Source organism: Trichechus manatus, unplaced genomic scaffold (assembly GCF_000243295.1).
Source record: "Trichechus manatus latirostris isolate Lorelei unplaced genomic scaffold, TriManLat1.0 scaffold00007, whole genome shotgun sequence".
Taxonomy (NCBI): domain Eukaryota; kingdom Metazoa; phylum Chordata; class Mammalia; order Sirenia; family Trichechidae; genus Trichechus; species Trichechus manatus.
In genome coordinates this window covers 16565822-16588410 of record NW_004443943.1, presented here as the reverse complement: position 1 = coordinate 16588410, position 22589 = coordinate 16565822, and the positions used below count along the sequence as shown (strand labels likewise).

Sequence of the window (22589 nt, the reverse complement as noted above, 5' to 3'; positions counted from 1 at the left end):
AACTGAATTCCCTAAGGTTTTCTTGGCTATAATCTTTGAGGAAGCAGATCTCCAGGCCTTTCTTCTTCAGTACCACTAGGTGGGTTCTAACCACCAATCTTTTAGTTAGTAGTCAAGCACAAACCATTTGCGCTACTCACAAACATTTTTACTATCACTTACTTAAAAACTGCTAACACATTATGGTTTAGGAACATTTAGAGAAATAAATATAATGCCACTGTTAAATTTCCAACCATTTTCTTTGAAGTTGTAGTGGCCAGAAGTAATCTGTCTCTGGCTTCACTTTTTCTCATTTTTATTTTCCTTCACAAAACCAAAGGCCAGACTAAAAAAACCCTGATCAAATTATCAGAATAAAAGTGTGCAGTAAATAAACAAATTAAAGTAATGAGAACCTGGAGGTCTAGCAATTAAGTTACTGGAAAAAGTCAAGCCCCAAGTAAGTCCCAAAGGTCTTAACCTCCCGTTTCACAAATCAATTTCTTCTCTTTATCACTTTTTTATCGCTTCTACCACCACCCTAAATCAAAACCTTCAACAACAATCACCTGAACTCTTCCCAGAGGCTCCTAACTGATCTCTCTGCCTCCAGCCTACTTCCATTTCAATCCCCTCCTCCAAGTTTCCAAAAATATTTACTTAAAATTAAAAAAAAAAAAAAAAAATCAACATATGCCACCCCCCTGCTTAAAATTAACGCCTCCCCACTGCCTATAGAATAAAATTCAAACTCTTCAATATAGTATTTAGGCCTTCTACCATCTTACTAAAGTCTACCATTCTAGCCTCATTTCTTACCCCTTACTTTCTTAAAAGCACATTTTATGCTCAAACAATTGCTAGTACTTTCTTACATGACTGAAAGGTTTCTCATTTCCATGACTTTATTTTGATCCCTATGCCTGGAAAGCCAGTGTATTTTCTTGTCCCTTGTTTCTACCAACTGCTCTGCCCACTACTTTCAATTGGCTAAATTCTGCTCACCCTTTAAGGGTCAACTTAACCAATTTCCTGTCTAGAAAATATTCCCTAGATGCCCACCTCTTCTCAGTTTCCTGCACATATTGATACTTGCACTTAGCATGTTTCATTATAAGCATATTTATGTTGCTTCTTTCTTACTGGGAGCTCCTTAAGGGGACTGGTTTTTATTAATCTGTGTAATTCCCAGAATCTAGCATAGTATCTGGTACACAGTAGACAATAAAGTTTCTTGACTGAAAAAAATCATTTTATGCTTCAAAACCTTACAATCATATTAAAAGGGATATTTCTCCCATTTCAGATACAGGAAAGTCAGATAGATTAAGTAATACATCTAATACTGAAAGGCAGGCCTGCCTGCTACAGAAGATTAGACAGCGAATAAGCTACTCTTCTAGAAAGCTCATTTACCCTTGTGGCATCAAAAGCCCTTCTGATATTCGGATAAGTCAAGGAATGCTGCTGGATACTGAAGATTGACTACAAAGATACAAAGGAGGCTCAACAGCCACCTTTCTACAAGATATCACTCTAGTCTCTTCTAGGTACTGAAAAGACATAAAAAAAATTATCTCTAAACAAAGCAGAGAGGTCTGGCTATTAGTTTACTCAGACTATTGTCCCATTACCATTTATGTTTACCATTTCTATACCAAAAAAAAAATTTTTGAAGGGACTTACAATAAAAAAGTAAACATAAGAATATCAAAAATCATTTTTAAAAAAGGATTAAAAGACAAAGAGTACAGGCTGATCATCCTGGTCCAAACCAACTGAATAAGAAATTACTTAAATTTGTCTTTAGGAAAGGCTTTTAAAAACCCTTAAAAGCTTTATATGTCATAGTATATAATGTAATTTTTAAAAGAAAATATCCTTGCTATTAAGTATACGAACAATAGTATCATTGCGCCCAATAAAAACAAGTCTATATGAAAAATACAATTTATTTCCACTAAATTTCAAGTTATAGCCCTCTGGTTCCTTATGATCTATGGATATCTAAGCATATCCAAGTTCCTTTTGCCTCAGAGATCACCTTAAAATTGGCTGAAGCTTAAACTTCCAAGGGCTACATATTCTTCTCCCTCTTATGCGTGAAGTGCTGCCAGCTTAGTTTGTGGAACGTTATATTCAAAGAGGTCAAACGCCTTCTTTTAAGTTCTCAAAAATTCAGGTTTGCACAATAGCAAATTGAATTCTATGACAGGATAAGCAACTTAATATTTCTTTGTAAACTAGTCTTAGTGGAATATGCTATTTTAAATTACACTGTCTCCTCACTCATTGACATGGTTAGGTTCCAAAGACCAGGTCATTATGTAAAATCGGTATTGTGCAAAAATGGAGGATGACCACAACAGATCACAAAATGGAATATGACTACATCATTACATAACTGCCAAATTATATCATTACATAACTCCCAAACCACTGAGAATCATGGCCTAACCAAGCTGACATATAACCTTAATCATTGTAGCCAGCATTACTCTCACCTTGCGCCTCAGTGTTGTTACTGCCAGATGTACATCCTTAATGCACAAATTAGTCGGGTGGTAGATTTTTTACTATTTTCGTAAATGTGAAATGTCAGATAAGGAGATAGTTGGTAAGTGAGAAGGTGTATTTTAACTTTAAACCAGAGCATAGGCTTTTTCATCTAATTTATAATGCGGACAAATAAAGCTAAACTCTTACACTGTCTTTAAGTATGTTTTCCATATGAGACTTTAGGTTCTGAAACTTGTTGACAGTATCCTCTTTTTGCTCAATTATATCTATCAATTCTTCAATTCTCTGATTCTGCATAATTATTCTCTTTCAAAAGAAGAAAAACAGTAATGTTAGTAAATATATTTTGGGGTAACTAGAATGCAAATAAGCTGCAGTTTTTTAATTCCGTGAAATTTTAAAAGTAAGTAAAAATAGTGGCAACATACTATGCATAGCATGATCTTATTTTTGTTTAAAAAAATAAAAATATCATGTTTATAAATATGTACAAAGGAGAAGCAATACAGCATATTGGGTAAAAGAAAGCTGAAATCAGGCTGCCTTGGGGTTTGAATTCCAGCTTCTCCATTTTCCTGCTGTATGATCCTGGGCAAGTTACTTAACATCTCTGTAAAAATTAAAAATATTAATAGTATCTACATCATAAAGTTGTTTAGAGATTTAAATGAGAAATATATGTAAAGCACATTAAAGAGTGCCTGGTAGGTAGTGTTTATAAACCAAACCCACTGCTATCCAATCAATTCCAACTCCTAGCTACCCCATGGGGTTTCCAAGGCTGTAAATCTCTACAGAAGCAGACTGCCACATCTTTCTCCCACGGAGCCGCTGGTGGTTTCAAACCACTGACCTTTTGCTTAGCAGTCAATCGTTTTAACCACTGCGCCACTAGGACTCCTTGTTTATAAACATACGCATATACAAGTTAAAAGTCTAGAAGAACTACCCATTTGTTGGATTTGTCTTCATTTTTAATTTAGGAAGAAGATTATGGGGACCTTTATATTCTACATATTTTAATATTAATTGATTTTTTATAACTAGCATCTACTATTGTATAGCTAGAAAAAACAAAAGAAAAGATTAGGAATTGTCTAAATACTAACTGTAGTCTCTTCTGCCAAGTGTATTATTTTGGTGACTTCTTTAAATACTGGCTATTAGATACCAAGATGTTAAATTATTTATATATGATCATATCTTAAAATATTCAGTTCTTTATAAGAAGATAAATGTAAGTTAAAATAAGAAGACCCATGCCAGAGAAGGACAAGAAAAAAAATATGTTCAGAGCTCTAAATTCATTTTATCTCCACGTATACTTGTAATTTTATTTTTAGACCTATAGATGTCAAACTCATCTACAACCATTTGAGACACTTATCTGATCTGAAGGTATCAAGGTTCTAGGAATCCTCAGGAAATAAGCCTTTGTTCCCATGCTGCATACTGCCCTAGCCATATCCCAGATTTTAAAACATTCAGCAAGTTCTCACAAAATAAACACCACTTAAATACTACATCTAATCAACACCATGCACCTAGGAAAAGAATGAGATAGATCTGTATGTGCTGATGCAGAATTATCTGCAAGATATTTTTCAAGAGAAGAAAGCAAGATTTAGAACTACAATCTGATTTATGTAAACATTTTTCAAAAAGTATTTGTGTGGGTGAGTGTTCTATATAGGCATAAGACTTTTCTAGAAGGATTCAAGAAATTTTACAGTAGCCACCACTAAAAAGAGGTATGGGAGTGAAAGGACTTGTACTTTTCAATTAATCACGTTCATTTATTACTTTTATTAAAATTATTTTTACAATAAATGTACTAGTCATATTCATGCCCTCTTCATTTACTTAATTATTAGGCTTCTTATCAACACAAAATAAATAAAGCTTAAAGTATCACCTTATTAGAGTTCTCAAGCTCTTGAACCAATGAATTTAAATTAATTTCTGATTCTGAAAAAATAAAGAACAAATTAGTAATGAAAATAAGCATCTAAGCATCTAAAAAATATACAATGAGATAACTATGGAACATAAGTTGCTACAGTAGACACTTTAACTAATGTTACCTGCAGGAAAGAAGATTTTGACCAATACTCGATGCACGCAGCACTTAGCTGCTAATTCTACCACTAGAGAGTAATGTTTCAGAAAGGCCACTTTCAAATAGCCATTCAAGGTGCTAAATAGTAAAGGGCTACCAGTATAAGGTCAAGGAAGACAGGAGCCAGTGTCTTTCTGGTCCACTTCATAGTTATAGACAACATTTACCTACCATTTTCCACTCATCTTGTTTCACATAGAAAAGGGCAGAGAATAGAGCATTTCATGTAACTTTCTTTTTTCTTTCTTTTTAATTTAATTTTTATTGTACTTCAGGTGAAGGCTTACAGAACAAATAGTTTCTCATGAAACAGAAGTACACATGTTATTTTATGACATTGGTTAACAACCCCGCAACATATCAACCCTCTAACTTCTCAACTTTTTTTTTTTTTTTGGTGAAAATACACAGCCAAAGATACACCATTTCAAAAATTTCTACATGCACAGTTCAGTGACATTGACTACGCTCTTCCGATTGTGCTGTTATTCTCACTTAAGATGAAGGCTTACAGAACAAAATAGTTTCTCATTTAACAGTTACTACACGTTGCCCTATGACAATGGTTAACAATCTCACAACACATCAACAATATCCTTACTCAACCTTAGGTTCCCTATCACCAGCTTCCTTGTCCCCTTCTGCTTTCTGGCTCTTGTCATTGGACTCCTGTACCTCGTTAGTCTCATTTGGTTTTACCAGGCTGTCCACTCCCAGGCTGAACAGTGAACCTCGGAGGTAACTTCACCACTGAGCTAAAAGGGTGTCTGGGGGCCACACTCTCGGGGCTTCTCCAGTCTCCTTTAGGCCAGTAAATCTGGTCTTTTTGTGGGTTAGCATTATGCTCTACATCCTTCTCCAGCTCTGTCCAGAACCCTCTGCTGTGATCCCAGTCAGAGCAGTGGTGGTAGCAGGGCACCATCTAGCTGTACTGGACTCAGTCCGGTGGAGGCCTTGGTAGCTGTGGACAGTTAGTCCTTCAGACTCATCTTTCCCTTGTATCCTGTCATGTAACTTTCTTAAAAGCCAGATGTGACAATCTTACTTACACACACACACACACACACACACACACACACACACACACACACACACACATTCACTCTATAGATCCAATGTGATTTTTTAATTTCCTGATAAAGATTTAAAGCAAATTAAGGAAAAATATTTAATGCTAAGTTAATGGAAAGTCATATAAGTGGTAAAATATTAAATGTTACCTAGATCAAAGAATTTTCTGGTCACTGCAGTAAATAAGCTTCATGAATATGTTAAACTTATCAACTGTACTGTTTATGTGTTTATAATATCTAAATAAAGGAAATGTAATTTACTTACCATTTTCTCTCTTTTTTAACTTTTCTTGGGTTTTAATTAATTCTTCTTTGGTCTTAGCTAATTCAGCTTTAACTTGATTAAACTTTAGTTCTAAACAAGCAATTGCTTCCTGGGGGTCAGCAAGAGATGCAATATATAAGTGAGCAATTTCAGCCTGTTTCTTAATATCAGTGACATCATCTTGAAGAGAATCAATAATGTCTTCAATTCCTATACAATTATGTGTTCCCTAAAAATTGCAAAAACCATATGCCTAATGTTAACAGTGGCTTTCACTCTAACAGTGTGGCACCACATTATTTAGACAGTTTTAAAAGCAGATAGCAAAAACTTCACAAACAAACAAACAAAAAAAAATTACATAGAAGTATCTCCAATTATGAAAATGTTGTGTTCCATTATTCCTCTTTGGCTGTATGAAGCATGAGGCATATTTTCCCATAAAAACAATGTCATAAACTGTGATAAATCATTGTAGCATAATTATGATTACTTACTTCATAAATAAGTTCAATTACATAATGAGTTTTAAAAGACTTTGGTGAAAAAGCACAGGAAACAAACCTCCGTTTTCACAACTCAGTCCAAGTCCCAAACCATGTCAGGGACACATAATGGTGTTTTGACAAGAGCCTAGATTTCACCATCCCAGGCCCTTGAAGTGAGTGATTAAAAAACAAAATAAAACAAAAAAACAACAACCAAAAAAATCTGATCCATTTCAGGTTCAGTGGCAGCATGGAAATGGCGTACAGAAAAGGATGTTTCTGCAACAGGAGGGAATGGTCAGTTGCCCAGCAAGAATAATCCTTTTCATATGCACACTTTTTTGTTTTAATCAGAGCAGTTACACTAGATGACCCGCTAAGTTCCTTATATGTTAAAATTCTTCAATTTTAAAACAAACCTGGGAGGGATATCCACTAATTAGACAAAAAAAGAATAGAAACTTACAATCAATACAATATCTCAAGCAATACCAATATCAGACATAAATATAAGCAGTGTAAATTTTTCCAAGCCCAACCACTATATTAAACTGTATGTGCTTACATATCTAACAGAACAGGCTTTATAATAATAAAACTACGTAGTAAGATTTGTGGGCTTTTTTAAAATTCTGAAGTATACTGTTTCTCAGTATTTATGTAGCACACTAAATCCTACAACCAAAAATCTCACTGGATTTTTTTTTTTTTAATATTTCAATTAGCATACTTCAGTTTCAACTTTCATGGCAGGATCTTCATTTGTTGGTTCTTCTTGAAGGTTACATTTACCAACTAAATCCTTGAAGATAGCCAAACGACATTCAGCATTTTCTTCCAATATCTCTCTTTCCTGAAGGAGAGTTTCCCTTTGTAAGACAAATTAATCCCATTAAGAAACAACAAAAGCAGGACTTCATGTTTTTGTTTTAAACATCTAAGATTAAATACCAGTACATGATAAACTAAAAAAGCAAATTTACATAATCACCTACATACAATTCAGAATCACTACAGAGATTTCTAACAGCTATTTTCAACCTTGTACAGAGGTCAATTCTTAATTCAGATAAACTATTTAATATAAAACAAGTAAATAAAATTCTCAGTTTTTACCAGGACATGAAGGAAACAACTTACTTAAAGTCAGCTTCCCGTTGAGCCAAATACTGAGTAAACTCCTGTGTAACTTCTTCTCGAATTTTTAATTCCAATGTTAACTTTTCTTTTTTTTCATTTATCAGCTTTTTTTTCAAGTCTTCAATTAAATCCAATAGTTTCTAAAATATGTATATATTAAAATTATTACAAAAGAATAAATAGATCCCAAAAGAAATACTACCCACATATGCAGAAAATAAAATTCTTACTCTTTTCATTTAGCTGATTTTAAGTATGCATCGTTTTAAAAATAATTATAACTAAAAATTAGGCATTTACAAAGATTTGTTAATCTGGAAATTCAAATAAAACTTTCCACATTTTAGAAAGAAACTTATATTAACTCAAATGTCTTTCAAGTATCTAGTTACAGTAAGAAAAAAGGAAAGTAAATTTGAGCAGTGAGTATTATTCACCTGGGAATACTTTGGGAAGCTCCATATTTAATTTCATTTAATCCATAAAACTTTCTGTGAGCTTGGTAACATTCACATATCTTAAGTGGGGAAAGTAAGACCAGGTCTCTGGTAAATGTTAAAGTTGGGGTTCAAAACTGGTCTGTTAAAACTCTGAAACCCAAGTTTTGTATAAAAAAACAGAGAAACCTGTTGCCATCGAATCAGTTCCAACTCACAGCAACCCCATAGGACAGAGTAGAACTGCTCCATAGGGTTTCCAAGGCTGTAAATCTTTACGGAAGCAGACTGCCACATCTTTCCTCTGTGGAGCGGCCGGTGGGTTCAAACGGCTGACCTTTCAGTTAGCAGCTGAGCGCTTAACCGCTGTGCAACCTGAAACACTTTCCAAAGTGCCAGGGAGAGATATTACAAAACTTTATTTTATTGGACTTTTAACTATCCAAGTGTGGGCAACAACTCTATAGCCTTTGAAAACACATATATAAGCAAATAATATGGACAGTGAACAAATAAAGCAACTAACAATTAGCATGGCCATTACATATTCATAACAAAATAAATTACATCATTAAGAAAACAGCTAGACAGCCTAAGACCAGAAGAATTACATGGTGATGGCTACCACTACCAGCTGTTCTGATGAGGGACACGATAGAAGGCCCCGGACAGAAAAGGAGAAAAATGTAGAACAAAACTCAAATTCCTAAAAAAGGCCAGACTTATGGACCAATAGAGACTAGAGAAACTCCCAAGACTATCACCCTGAGAAACCCTTTGAACTCGGAACTGAAGCCATTCCCAGTGGTCACCTTTCATCCAAATAATAGACTGGATTATAAACACTACCTCCCATGAATACTGTGCTCCCTTAAGTAATCAACTATATGAGACCAAACGGACAACAATTACCCTAATACAAAGATGAGAAGCTAAGCAGGAGCAAGGAAAGCTGATTAATCGAACCTGAACAAAAAGAATGGAAATAACAAGAACGTTGACACATTATGAAAAATGTAACCAATGTCGTGGAAAAAGCTGTGTAGAAATTGTTAAATAGGAACCTAATTTGCTACGTAACTTTCATCTAAAACCCAATAAAATATCAAAAAAAAAGACAACAGCCAGATACTCTTTTTGAAGGTTTCTGATTAAAATTTCTAACAATAAGTTAATCAATATCCTCTTTAAAAGCTATAAATCTTTTAATTTCTCAACTTAATACTTGAAAATATTTCTATAGATACCTTGACTCAGAAATTCTGCTTCTAAGAACTTATACTGAAGATATAATTATACACCATGACCCAATGTTTTAGCTGTAAGAATGATTATCAATGTTGTTGTTTTGTGGTGGTGGTTGTATTCAAACAGAGGAAAGTGAAACTCAACTCAATGGCCAACCATAAGGGACTGGTTCGATTATGGTAGTCAACAGTAAATTACTACATATATAATCAATAACAATGATGTGTATTAAACCCATACTTGTCATAATTTATTTTTAAATAAAGAAAATCAGGTTACAAAACAGCAAGGTACAGCAAAAATCCATTAATATGGATGGCAGATTAGAGAGATATTTATATTCAAATTTTTCTTTTTCTTATTTATTTCCAGTTTCTACCATGGCTATATACTACTACTATTACTTTTCCAATTTTAAACAAACCACCAGTTTTCCCACTGTTCATAGCAAAAAATAGTAATTATGGAAGGAGAGATGTGGGAGACAGAGATATCAGCGTAAACGTGGGAATACCTTGGAAAGTTGGTTTATTTTAATAATTCCTAACAATTAGTTTTTTTTATTGTTGTTAGCATTTGATCATTTTGGCTGAAAGAAAAATTCTGGTTGGCTATTCTAAGGTAAGCTGTGTGGTAATCTTCTAGTCTAAGTATAAATATGCAATTATCAATATATTTCCTAACTATTTTTAATAGCCCCAATCCTTCAATTAAAATGCTAATATAATGTATGCAAAGCCCAAACATTTCTATTTTTAAAAGTCAAATATTGGATAAAACTTTGATGAAATTTTGAAAGTATCTAGTCAATGTTACAAAAAGAATGAATTTACACTATGTAATCCATCATAAACTATAGTCAGGACTACTAATGGCTCCTTTTTTCAGAGAAAAGTACTAAATTTCAGAAGTAAATAAGGTCTAACCACATAGAGACCCCATAAACTAGGACTTGGACAGCATCGGAAGCTTTCATTCTTGTTTCCAAACAACAGAGGTGCAATAATGACTTTCAAGTACACTTAAGTAAATTATTAAAACAACAGTATTTAAACCAACACACCCTCCATTTTATTTGGACTTCTACAGTCCAAAAGAGCACTATGATGTGAGACATGTCAACATCACTCAAGCATACCCACAAACATAGGTTTACCAGTGTTCCCAGGACACGGGTAAGAAGACTCCATGTATACATATGTAGTTACGGGGAATTGGTAATGTGGACATGATCTAAATTTCAGAATTAACTAAAATAGATATGTGAACTGTATTTCAACAGAGATTCAAAGAACTACTCTTAAATATTATTTATTTACTATAAAAATCAGATTACTGAGCAATACCTGTTTTTGAAGAATTAGGATAATTTGTACTGGGTAGACATTTTCAGCACTTGCCCTTAGAACTGCAAATTAAAAATTGGTGGGGTATGCTAAAATCAGTGGGTGAAAGGATATTGGGGAACAGGATATTGACATGGTCTCAAAGTATCATCCCACAGATTAAGTGCTTTTATATTAAAGAGTGATCTCAAAGACAGTATCTTAATCAAGTGAGCAAAACTTAGCATCACCAAGAATGAGAAAATCAGACATCATGTGGATCCTGATGTGATGCAATGGAAATTCACAGTTTCATCTATATAATATGTTTGCATAAAGTGTTAAACCTAAACCATGAGAAAGTATCAGCAGATCCAGATTGGGGGTATTCTACATAACAACCAGTCTCAACTCTGCAAAAAATGTCAATGCTACATTAGAGATAACTAAAGAAATGACAACAAAAAACAATGTGCTAGCTTTGGTTGTAGGTCTTAAAACAAATGAGCTATAAAGGACATAGTGGGACCAGTGGAAAAGTCTGAATATGGATGGTATAATAGGTTACATTATATCATTGTGAAATTTGAGTATGAAAATGGTCTTGTGATTTTGAGGAAAATTTTCACTTTCTTACAATATATATGCTGAAGTATTTACTTGTAAAGTCACTTCAAAAGGTTCATTAAAAAAAGTGTACTGACCAATACTGGGGAAGCTAGCACAACTTGTTCAGGGTAAGGTCATGGAAGCTCCATGGACAAATCCAAACTCCCTCAGGGACCAAATTGTGGGCCGAGGGCTGTAGGGACCATGGTCTTAGGGAACATCTAGCTCAACTGGCATAACATAGTTTATAAAGAAAATGTTCTATATTCTACTTTGGTGAGTAGCATCTGGGGTCTTAAAAGCCTGTGACCAGCCACTCCACTGGTCTCACTCCTTCCGGAGCAAGAGAAAACTGAAGACACAAGAGAAAGATTACTCCAAAGGACTAACAGACCACAACTACCACAGGCTCCACCAGACTAAGTCCAGTACATCTAGATGGTGCCCGGCTACCACCACTGACTGCTCTGACAGGGATCACAATAGAGCATCCCAAACAGAGCTGGAGAAAAATGTAGAACAAAATTCTAACTCACAAAAAAAGACTAGACTTACTGGCCTGACAGAGACTGGAGAAACCCTGAGAGTATGGCCCCCGGACAGTCTTTTATCTCAGTAATGAACTCACTCTGGAGGTTCACCTTTTAGCCAAAGATTAGACAAACCCATAGGACAAAACGAGACTAAAGCGGCACACCAGCCCAGGGGCAAGGACTAGAAGGCAGGAGGGGACAAGAAAGCTGGTAATAGGGAACCCAAGGTTGAGAAGGGAGACTACTGACATGTCATGGGGTTATTAACCAATGCCATAAAACAATATATGTACTAACTGTTTAATGAGAAGCTAGTTTGTTCTGTAAACCTTCATCTGAAGTACAATTTAAAAAAAAAAAGGTATACTGACATAAAACAATAACTGAAGAAAATATGGCAATATGTTAACAATTGGCAAATCCAGGTGAAGGGTAAACGGGTGAATGGATGTTCATTTTACTAGTCTTTTTGTAGGTTTCAAATGTTTCAAAGTATAAAATTATGAGAGAAAAAGCTTTGTGGACTGTTGAAAAATATGGAGGCGAGGGGGCCTTAAGAATTGTTAACTTTAACTTTAGAATAATTATAATAAACCAAGTTTATAAATATGAGTTGTTAATACATACTCTCTTCTCTTGACTAATGAGAGCCTTGTCTTCCTCTAAAGTTTGATCTAGATCTTCTTCAGTAAATTCAGTTCCCACATTTTTGTTTTCTTCAGCTTTTTCTAGATCCTCAGTCAAATCTTCATCTTCCGCCAGATCTTCAAGATTACTTTCCCATGAAATGGTGGTTCTTTTTACATTTAATGTTTTATTGTCTAAATCATTAATGTCTAATGATGTATCCTGAGAAGACTTGACAGGTGCAAATGATTTTCCTAAAGAGGTATTTAAAGTGTCTGGAACAAAAACCTGTTAAGATACCCAATGTGACTTTTAAAAGCAGAAAAGGCAAGGACTGTCCACTAAAAGATAATTAATTTTACAAATTTAAATCAAATGACAACTTGAATTTTAAATGAAAAACTATGCAAACAAACATACAAAAAAAGGAATTACCATCCTTAAATGAGCATCCCAATAAGAAAAAGTTAATTACACATGTAAAATACAGGTAAATCTACCTTCCTAGGTTTAAACTCTTAGTACTATAACTAGTAGGGGATACCCACAAGCACTAACTGAATCGAATGGTAGAGGAAGACAATTGATTCCAAGAACACTCATAATTTGTAACTGATCTTTAATATTAACCTTTATTACTAAGGTCATTTTAATCCCCACAGAGGCAACTTTCAATCTTTTCCCATCTCTTTCCATTTGGTCAAATATTTACGTTTTTAACTTTTAATTATTTCCCAGGTTTATAGTAATAAGTGTAAAATACATTATTTATTCTAAGAAAAGGTAGCTAATATTCTAATAATCAGAAGAGGTTTAATACATTCCGCAGAACTTTAAATATACTTACTCTTTGTGCAGTGGCTGAGAACTTCAATACATTGAGTGTTTCATCATAGGCAAAACAACACTGGCTGATATTGACAATCATACATATTTTCCCTTTACCATTAAAAAAACTTTGAAAATAGTGGGTAAGTTTACTTTCCCGAAAAGGCACATGCTGTTGAAACCTATGGAAAAATTTTTCAAAGAACAATGATTTATAGCAAATCTCATGAAGTCAGGATGTTGATAAATTTTATGAAGAAGTAATTAATCCAGCTACCATGGATTTTAACTCTATGTTAGTGATTAGTTCCACCTGTAATAGATGTTTTCTGTTTATTTATGCTGCGTTCTTTAAATACTACTACTAATAGGAGTCCCCAGGTGGCGCATATGGTTAAGTTCTAGACTACTAACCAAAAGGTTGGTGGATCAAACCCACCCCAAGACACCTCGGAAGTAAAGCAGGGCAATCTGCCTCCAAAAGGTCAGAGCTTTGAAAACCCCGTAGAGAGCAGTTTTGCTCTGCACACATGGTCGCCATGAGTCAGGATCAACTTGACCGCAACTAACAACAACTACTAATAACAGTAACCCACTAGGCCAAATGTAAAGGAAATTACATTTAACAGGGTTGCATTCCCTAGCGTACAGCAATTATGTGATACCCCTGTTCTGGTCGAATCGATTTTGACTCACAGGGACCCTATAGGGCAGAGAAGAATTGCCTCATAGGGTTTCCAAGGAGCAGCTGGTGGATTCAAACTGCCAACCTTTTGGTCAGCAAGCTCTTTAACCACTGCACCACCAGGGCTCCAATTATGCAACACATATGCCAAGAAACAACTAAGAATAGTGAAGGCTGACTTCTCATTTACCCAGCCTAAAATGCTAATTTACACAGAAATCTATCATAACTAGAAGAATACACACAATGCATTAGAAAAAATAAAGTGGTTTTAAATACAAATCAGCATCATGAGAAGCTTATTATCCAAAGCATCTCCTGATATTTAATATTTGTTACGGAAAATATTAAGGAGACTTGGTGGCACAAACAGTTAAGTATTTGGCTGCTAACTGAAAAATTGTTGGTTCTAATCCACCTGGCAGCTCAGTGGGCTTAGCAGGAGAGAGATGTGGTGATCTGCTTCCATAAAGATTACAGCTTAGAAAACCCTATGGGGCAGTTCTTACTCTGTCACATTGAGTTGCTATTGGTCAAAATTGACTCAGGGGTACCTAACAACATGAAAAATACTGTGTTGATTAAGTCACTGGCATCAACTGACATTGTTTTTTATTTTTACTTTTTTTTTCCTTTAAGTTTAATAGAAACTACAAAAGATCAATGGGCTCATGGTCCACTTTAGTCCTTTGGGCTAGTATTTTCCTTCTCTGGTTTTCTTCATTCTCCTTTGATCTGAATGGGATGGGACCAATTGATGTATCTTAGATGACTGCTCACTAGCTTTTAAGACCCCAGACGCCTCACCAAAGTGGGATGTAGAACGTTTTCATAATAAACTATGTTATGCCAATTGACCTAGATGTCCCCTGAAACTATAGTACCAGGTCCCAGCTCCAACTCCTTTGTCCCTCAAAGTGTTTAGATGTGTCCAGGAAAGTTCTTTGCTTTTGCTTTGGTCCAGGTGTGCTGACTTCCCTGTATTGTGTTATCCTTCCCTTCACTGAAGTTAATACCCGTCTACTATCTAGTTAGTGATTTCCCCTCCTTTCCTCTCCCTCCCCACCCTCGTAACCATCAAAGAATGCTTTTTTGTGTGTTTAAACCTTTTCTTGAGTTCTTACAATAGTGGTTTCATGTAATATTTGTCCTTTTGTGACTGATTTATTTCACTCAGCATAATGCCCTCCAGGTTCATCCATGTTGTGAGATGTTTCACGGATTCATCATTGATCTTTATAGTTGCATAGTATTCCATTGTGTATATATACCATAATTTATCCATTCATCTGCTGGTGGGCATTTAAGCTGTTTCCATCTTTTTGCTATTGTGAATAATGCTGCAATGAACATGGGTGTGCATGTGTCTATTCGTGTGACAGCTCTTATTTCTCTAGGATATATTCTAGGAGTGGGATTGCTGGATCATATGGTCTTTCTATTTCTAGCTTTGTAAGGAAGCACCATATCATTTTCAAAGGGGTTGTACTACTTTACATTCCCACCAGCAGTGCATAAGAGTTCCAATCTCCTCACAGTCTCTCCAACATTTATTATTTTTTTGCTTTTTAGACTCATGCCAGTAATTTCGGGGTGAGATGGTATCTCATTGTAGTTTTGATTTGCATTTCTCTAATGGCTAGTGATCGTGAGCATTTCCTCATGAGGATCAAACGTTATCTTTCCATTTTTAATTTATGCATTCTAGATAGGAGAGACAAGCATCTAAATCAACCTCTATTTATATGCTAAATCATTATGTTCCAAACATTTAGCCAGAGCTCCAGCGCTGTATTTTCCAACTAGTTGCCAGATATTTCAACTCTGTTCCACTGTCATCCATATGCCTGCCTGCCTAAAACCAATTATCTTTCACCTAGCCCAAATCTCTCAAACCTGCTCCTTCTCTTGACATTCCAACTTCTACTGGAATATTTAGCCACCTGAATGTCTTCTTTAGTGAAGTGTCTGTTCATATCCTTTGCCCATTTTTTAACTGGATTATTTGTCTTTTTGTTGTAGAGCTGTTGGATTTTCCTATAGATTTTAGAGATTAGACCCTTATTGGGTATGTTGCAGCCAAAATTTTTTCCCAGTCTGTAGGTTCTCTTTTTAGTCTCTTGGTGAAGACTTTTGATGAGCATAATTATTTAATTTTTAGGAGCTCCCACTTACCTAGTTTCTCTTCTGGTGTCTGTGCATTGTCAGTTATGGCTTGTATACTATTTATGTCATGTATTAGGGTCGCTAGTGTTGTCCCTATTTTTTCTTCCAGGATCTTTATTGTTTTAAATTTTATATTTACGTCTTTGATTCATTTTGAGTTAGTTTTTGTGCATGGTGTGAGGTATGGGTCCGGTTTCATTTTTTGCAGGTGGATATTCAGTTATGCCAGCACAATTTGTTAAAGAGACTATTTTTCCCCAATTAACGGACTTTGGGCCTTTGTCAAATTATCAGCTGCTCACCGGTGGATGAATTCACATCTGGATTCTCAGTTCTGTTCCACCGGCCTATGTATCTGTTGTTGTACCAGTACCAGGCTGTTTTGACTACCGTCGCAGTATAATAGGTTCTAAAATCAGGTAGTGTATGGCCTCCCACTTTGTTCTGACATTGTTTTTTATTTCTACCTTGGTTTTTAAATCTAAGATCTCTAAATACTTTCATCGTAATCCATACACCTACTACATAAAAAAGCAGGCTGAAAACAAAAAAAAGCACTTTCTAAAAATAGCAAAATAGAACTTTAAATACCATCATACTTAACATGCTAATAGCTCTTACTTTCAGTAACACTTACTTTGACTTTTCACTGTTCTTCAAAACATTAATACACTTTCCAAGGGTCAATAAAGAAGTGTTGATGTTTCCAGTCTCTCTTAACCTTTCGCCTTCATTCTGTGTCTTCATGCTTCGTTCTGAACCAGCAAGATCGCATAAAGACAATCTGAATTAACAAAAATAATAATTACTTTAAAAGTCCTTCAAAACAATTCAAAATAATTAAATTTTTAAAATGCTCAACTTACTCGCTGACTCGCAGTACACGAGGCATTTCAGAATCTTCAATCTGTAATATTCTAATAGTGAATATGCTGTGACTAAAAAGAAATGTACCAAGATCAAATGTTATCTTTCCATTTTAAATTTTTGCTCTAAATAGGAGAGACAAGCATCTAAATTTATATCCTAAATCACTAAGCAGCAAACATTTAGCCATAGCTTCAGCACTGTATTTTCCAACTAGCTGCCAGATATTTCAATCCAGTGTTCCACTGTCACCCATATGCCTGCCTGCCTGCCTAAAACCAATTATCTTTTACCTAGCCCAAATCTCTCAAACCTGCTCCTTCTCTTGACATTCCAACTTCTATTAATGGAATCGTTACAAAAAATTCCCACTTTACTTCTAAGAATCATATAATTAAAATGGTATAATGTGCCGCTAATCTTCTTTGACTATATACCTAAAGCAAAGCATGGATTTGACCTATGTAAAGGCATATCTGGATCTTAGGATATAGACAGGGCTTCTTCTCCTTAAGAGAAAAGCTATTTTAAATATCTCACTGCTTAAACTTAGATCCTTTTGTTTTCTAACCCCTAATCCCTTCCATTAAAAATATCCTTCTTTAATTCCTTAAGATTTATGGCCTAACTCAGTATGCATGTATTGTCTGTATTCATGGGATAAGTGGGAAAGGACAGAGAAAAGATCACCATTATAAGCAGTTTTGAAAATACTGACCTTAGGCATCCACATAAAGAGAAAGTAAAAATACCCAAGAGGCTTCTTCCCCCAAATCAATAAAACTAATGTTAGGATAAGAAACAGTATTGACAGTATTATGTGTTTAGTGCTCTTCAGTTTACAGAATGTTTTTATAACTATGAATTCACTTAACATATCAGAGAACCTATTGCCCACCTTGAGCTAAAATTACTTATATTTTAAATTAGCACAGAATACCCTGGGTGATTCAGGCTTACACCATAGGGTTTGCTCCTTACCTTCTACTAGAAGCATTATTCAGTTTTGTGAAGGCAACACTCTGGTTCTTTATTCCTACTTTTAAAAGTCTATATGCTTCTTTGGAATCAGATACTTGAATCCATTGAAGGTCTTTAAAACAAAACAAAAAAAAGACACATCAATTCATAAAAACACAGGATTTGTTCTGTAACATAATCTCTTTGAAAATCTCTTCCTAGAAACATATAATGAAATCTTTCTTTTAATAAGACACCCTAGATGGAGTCAACACAGCTATTCCATATGATACTAGAGAGAAGGTACAGAAGAAGAGTATATTACACTGATGTTCCAGTATTTACGTTATACAATCACACAAAGTAAACGTTCTTCAACAGTCTGCCAAAGACTGAATTTAATTATTATCTTAATAATTAAGATAATTAATTAAAGACAAAAGAATATTAAAAACAAGTAAGATTTCTTAGAATTAGAAACCCAGAAAGATAAAGACAAAATACAGTACAGACTAAATTTGCAAAATTTGTGAGACACTGCAGGTTGCAATTCATTAGTGAGTCATGAAACCAAATTTATTGGGTAACAACCAGCATTCTTAAAAAAGGACACAGAACACAGAAACAATGACAGTGCAGTCCTTGTAGTAAGGGAAAGAATACTTACTGAAACTTTTGAGTTATAAATATATCTATACATGTACACATATGCAGGTACTGGTCATGATGTTATTAACATGTATTTCTTAATGTGGGCAGTGGTTTAACATGGTTCAAAAACACCACTGTGGAAGCACAGTAACATTTCAGAGCTCCAAAGGCTGGACACTGTCACAAAGCAGCAGAACAATGTGACTCTCAATACACACGGCTTCTTCTATCTCCAAAAATTCAATCACTGGTACTCAAGCTAAGATAATACTAAAATAGACCCCTTTATATTCAAGTGTTAACGAACATACCATCCACATACTTCCATAACCCAAACTCCTCCTGCTCTCTTTATTTCAATAATTAGTATAAAAAATTTCATTTTCTAGTTTGTTTCCTTTTAAGCTGTCACAAAGCCTAAAAGTGAGATTTGGAGTAATAAAACTATTCACTGGTATACCTTTTATAAAAGAATAGCCCTTTACATCTTGGGAAAGGCGCAGCATCTTTCTCTTTTGAAACTTGGGTGATCCAGGAACAAACAAGTCATAAATGCATTCATTATAAATTTCAAAGAAAGAAACCCACACAGAAAATTTTATATTATCATCCATATTTAAGCTAGCTTGTTCACAATCTATCACGGATTCTTCACACTCTGGGGTATTCAAAGAGTTTATTAAACTTCCTAGAAAAAAAAAAGATAATTACAAAATTAAGCAATAGCCTAAAAATGAGACAAAAGGACAGATAAATCAAGACTCCTGGGCCTGAAAAACTAAGTGTCCTTAATCCTTTGACCAAACACATTTTCAAACAAAGCAAGATGTAATTGATATTTGGATTAAATAAAGTTTGGCTTCGTCTTACTCTTTTTGAAGACATGCTAAGGAACCAAACTTAGACTAAAGGTAAAGGACAAAGAAAAACAAGTGTCTACTATTAAAATATGAAAGTCATAACCAGTAAAAGGGATATCTGTGATAATTAATCTAAATAAAACTTTATGCCAACAAACATTTCATACAGGCATATATCACTGCTCAGGTATTACTAAATATGTCATTAAAGGAACTAGCAGATTTAGGAACGACTCAAATATTAAAACCTCTCAAATGTATTTAATATGCTCAACATTTTAAAGATAAGTGGGAAAAGAAACTTTACCATAAAGAGTATCAGAACTGTCATTATGCATAGCAACCTGAAAAAGAAAGTTAAAAAAAAAAATATGTATTTAGTTATGGTTAAACAACCAAGATATTAATTACCTATTCAAATTAATCACCAACCATACCACAACCTTTCATCCACTTGACCTAATTACTTCTGTTTATTTTTTCTTAAATAATATATCCTCATAATAGTAAATTAGAGAAACTACAGAAAAATGTTTCTAAAATATTATCATGCATAACCCCCGCCATCCAGAGACAATTACCGTTGATATTTCAGTATATCTCCTTTTATTCCTTTCCCTCACACTTAAAGCACTATAGGCTTTTTATCCCTATAACTAAAAATTCTTTGTAAATATTTCATGGGTGCATAACTGAGTAGATGTAAAAAACTTAATTATTTCTCTACTATGGAATATTTAGATGATTATTTACAAACTTTTGCCAGTAGAAACAATACTATACAATAAGCATCTTTATATATTGTTTTTTCTCTTGTATTCTAATTATTCCCTTAGGGTATATTTCTAAAACTGGAATTGGTGGGTAAAAAGATGATATGAAAAAATCTTTAAGTTCTTACTTTTAATATAGTATTGTCAAATTGCTTTCCAGAAACACATTTTGTAATCAATGTGAAAGTGCACATTTCATTTTAAAAACTTTTAAATAATTACATAGGCAAAATAATATTTTGTTTTAACTGGATAACTAGGGAAATTTTTTCAATATTAACATTTTTAATTTCCTTTAGGAATTATCTACTAAATTATCCACTAACCTCCATAATTTTTGTTAAAAGCTTCAACTATTTTATTTTCAGAGATCATAATCATGGACTCTGACCTTTGATCTCCACGACAAAACTTTTCATTATTACCCTGAGACACTGGTTTCTAAATGTCTTCGAAAAAAAATTTCCCATTACTATCTTTTAAATATTTATAAAAACTGTTAATGGTTTTTAACAATCTTGAATCGGATAAACATCTGAAAATATAACACAAAACCCAGAAGACATAGGGGGAAAAATAGGCAAATACAACTTTATAAAAAAAACTTGACCAGTCTGTATGGCATCACCTTATATAAAATAACATCTCCTCACAGCATATCATATAGGTATTTTTTTTATTAACGTATTGTTAGTTCTTTCCCCTACTAGGAATAAAACCTCCATGAGGGCAGTTGCATGTGTTCTCAACACTGAAAACATTGCCTGGACTATACAGGTGCTCTAATACAAATTTGTTAAATGGTAAAAAGCACGATAATCAAAGAGGGTGGGGGACAAACAATAAGCAGCAAAACTTGTAACCCATATAATAACGAATTGAAAATTTTAAATAAACTCTTACAAACGAATAAAAAGTCAAATTATAGTAGAAAAATGGACAAGCAACATGTCTGGCAATTTACAGGCAATATGCCTGGTAATTTACAGAAAAACTCTTAAGACACACTAATCACTTCATTTATAATTCAAAAAATATATCTTAAACCTAAGCAAGACCATTTTCACTTATCAGACCAAAAACTTTTAAATGCCCAATGTTGGCCAGTTTTGGAAAACTAGCACCATCATTTATGGATACTGCGGGAGTGATATGAGTACAAAAATATAAAATATGCATATTCTTTGACACAGCAGTTCTATTTCTAGGAATTTATCCTTCAGAAATACTTAGATGAAAATATATATGCAAAAAGATGTTTTGTCACTGAAGTATTGTTTAAATAGTGAAAGATGAAAACAATCCAAATGTCCATCAACAGGGAATTAGTTTAAAAATGTGATTTAAAAAATAAGAAAGGAACAAGGTAAACACACAAACTAACAGATAACAGACACAAGAATTAAGGTAGTAAGAGCTTTCAGCTGTGTTAAATGAAAGAGCAAGTTATAGAAGGATATACATCATCTCATTTTTGTAAAAGAAAAAAAAAGCAAACATTCTACATACAAAGAAAAAGATATGAAAATATACGCAACTACACGATTGCGTATGTTTATGTATATACAGATAGACAGAGCTGTCTATGTGAATTTTATAGCAAGAGAAAAAGATCAAAAACAGCATTTTCCAATCTCTTAACAGTTGTTTTTTTCCTCGGGGAATGGAACTATAAGGAACTTACACTTTTTCCCCACATTCCCTTGTTTAAATTATGTGTGTATACATTACAATAATAAAAAAGGATTTTTTAAAACCATTTACACATGATACATCAAAGTACAATGTTATTTCTACAATAACCAAAAAAGACTTCAAAATCATTTACATTTGTATTGTTTAAGCATTCTTGCTGTTTGTAAAATACAAAATAAGTATGTCTTCAAACGAGATTTTAATATTTTTCTCAAAAAGAAAAGACAAAAACAACCACAAACATAGTCTAAGATTGGGTGAAACAAACTAAAGAGTTGGTAAAAACTCATGATTTATATGTATTTTACATACTAAAATATTTCCATACCTCTTTAATTTGCCGAAGCAATGCATTTTTGCAAGCAATTTCTTCTTTCTCCTGATCTGGTGATAACCGTAAGTATTCTCTGGATCTATGTGGTTTAAGGTTCATCTTTGTATACAGTTTTTCCCGAAGACTATTAAATAATACATTCAAAGTTCGAGGGAGAATACCAATATTTTCTTCTGTCCCTGTGAAAATAATTTTTGCTTTATATTCTTTCAGAGTATTAGGAAGGAAGAAACTTTCCTGGAATATTAAGGATCCCTTATGCTACCAATAGGGAGCGCTGGTGGCACAGTGGTTAAGCGCTTTGCTGCTAACCAAAAGGTCAGGGTAGTCAGAACCCACTAGTGGCTTTAAAGGAGAAAGATGTGGCAGTCTGCTTCCATAAAGATTTCAGCCTTTGAAGTTCT

The 22589-nt window shown here is 34.1% G+C and overlaps 1 protein-coding gene across 1 annotated transcript in view; it reads right to left on the bottom strand.

The window, feature by feature from the left end:
- KIF20B (kinesin family member 20B) overlaps window positions 1-22589 on the bottom strand; it is a 98179-nt gene that overhangs the window by 50833 nt on the left and 24757 nt on the right. The window contains exons 7-19 of the mRNA XM_023739903.1: window positions 22180-22364; window positions 19691-19727; window positions 18984-19211; window positions 17894-18005; window positions 16912-16983; window positions 16683-16829; window positions 13214-13376; window positions 12367-12654; window positions 7588-7727; window positions 7178-7316; window positions 5960-6188; window positions 4418-4470; window positions 2689-2808 (exon numbers count right to left, since the gene is read on the bottom strand). Of these exons, the coding sequence (XP_023595671.1) occupies window positions 2689-2808; window positions 4418-4470; window positions 5960-6188; window positions 7178-7316; window positions 7588-7727; window positions 12367-12654; window positions 13214-13376; window positions 16683-16829; window positions 16912-16983; window positions 17894-18005; window positions 18984-19211; window positions 19691-19727; window positions 22180-22364 (1913 nt within the window). The remainder of the gene's footprint in view (window positions 1-2688; window positions 2809-4417; window positions 4471-5959; window positions 6189-7177; window positions 7317-7587; window positions 7728-12366; window positions 12655-13213; window positions 13377-16682; window positions 16830-16911; window positions 16984-17893; window positions 18006-18983; window positions 19212-19690; window positions 19728-22179; window positions 22365-22589) is intronic.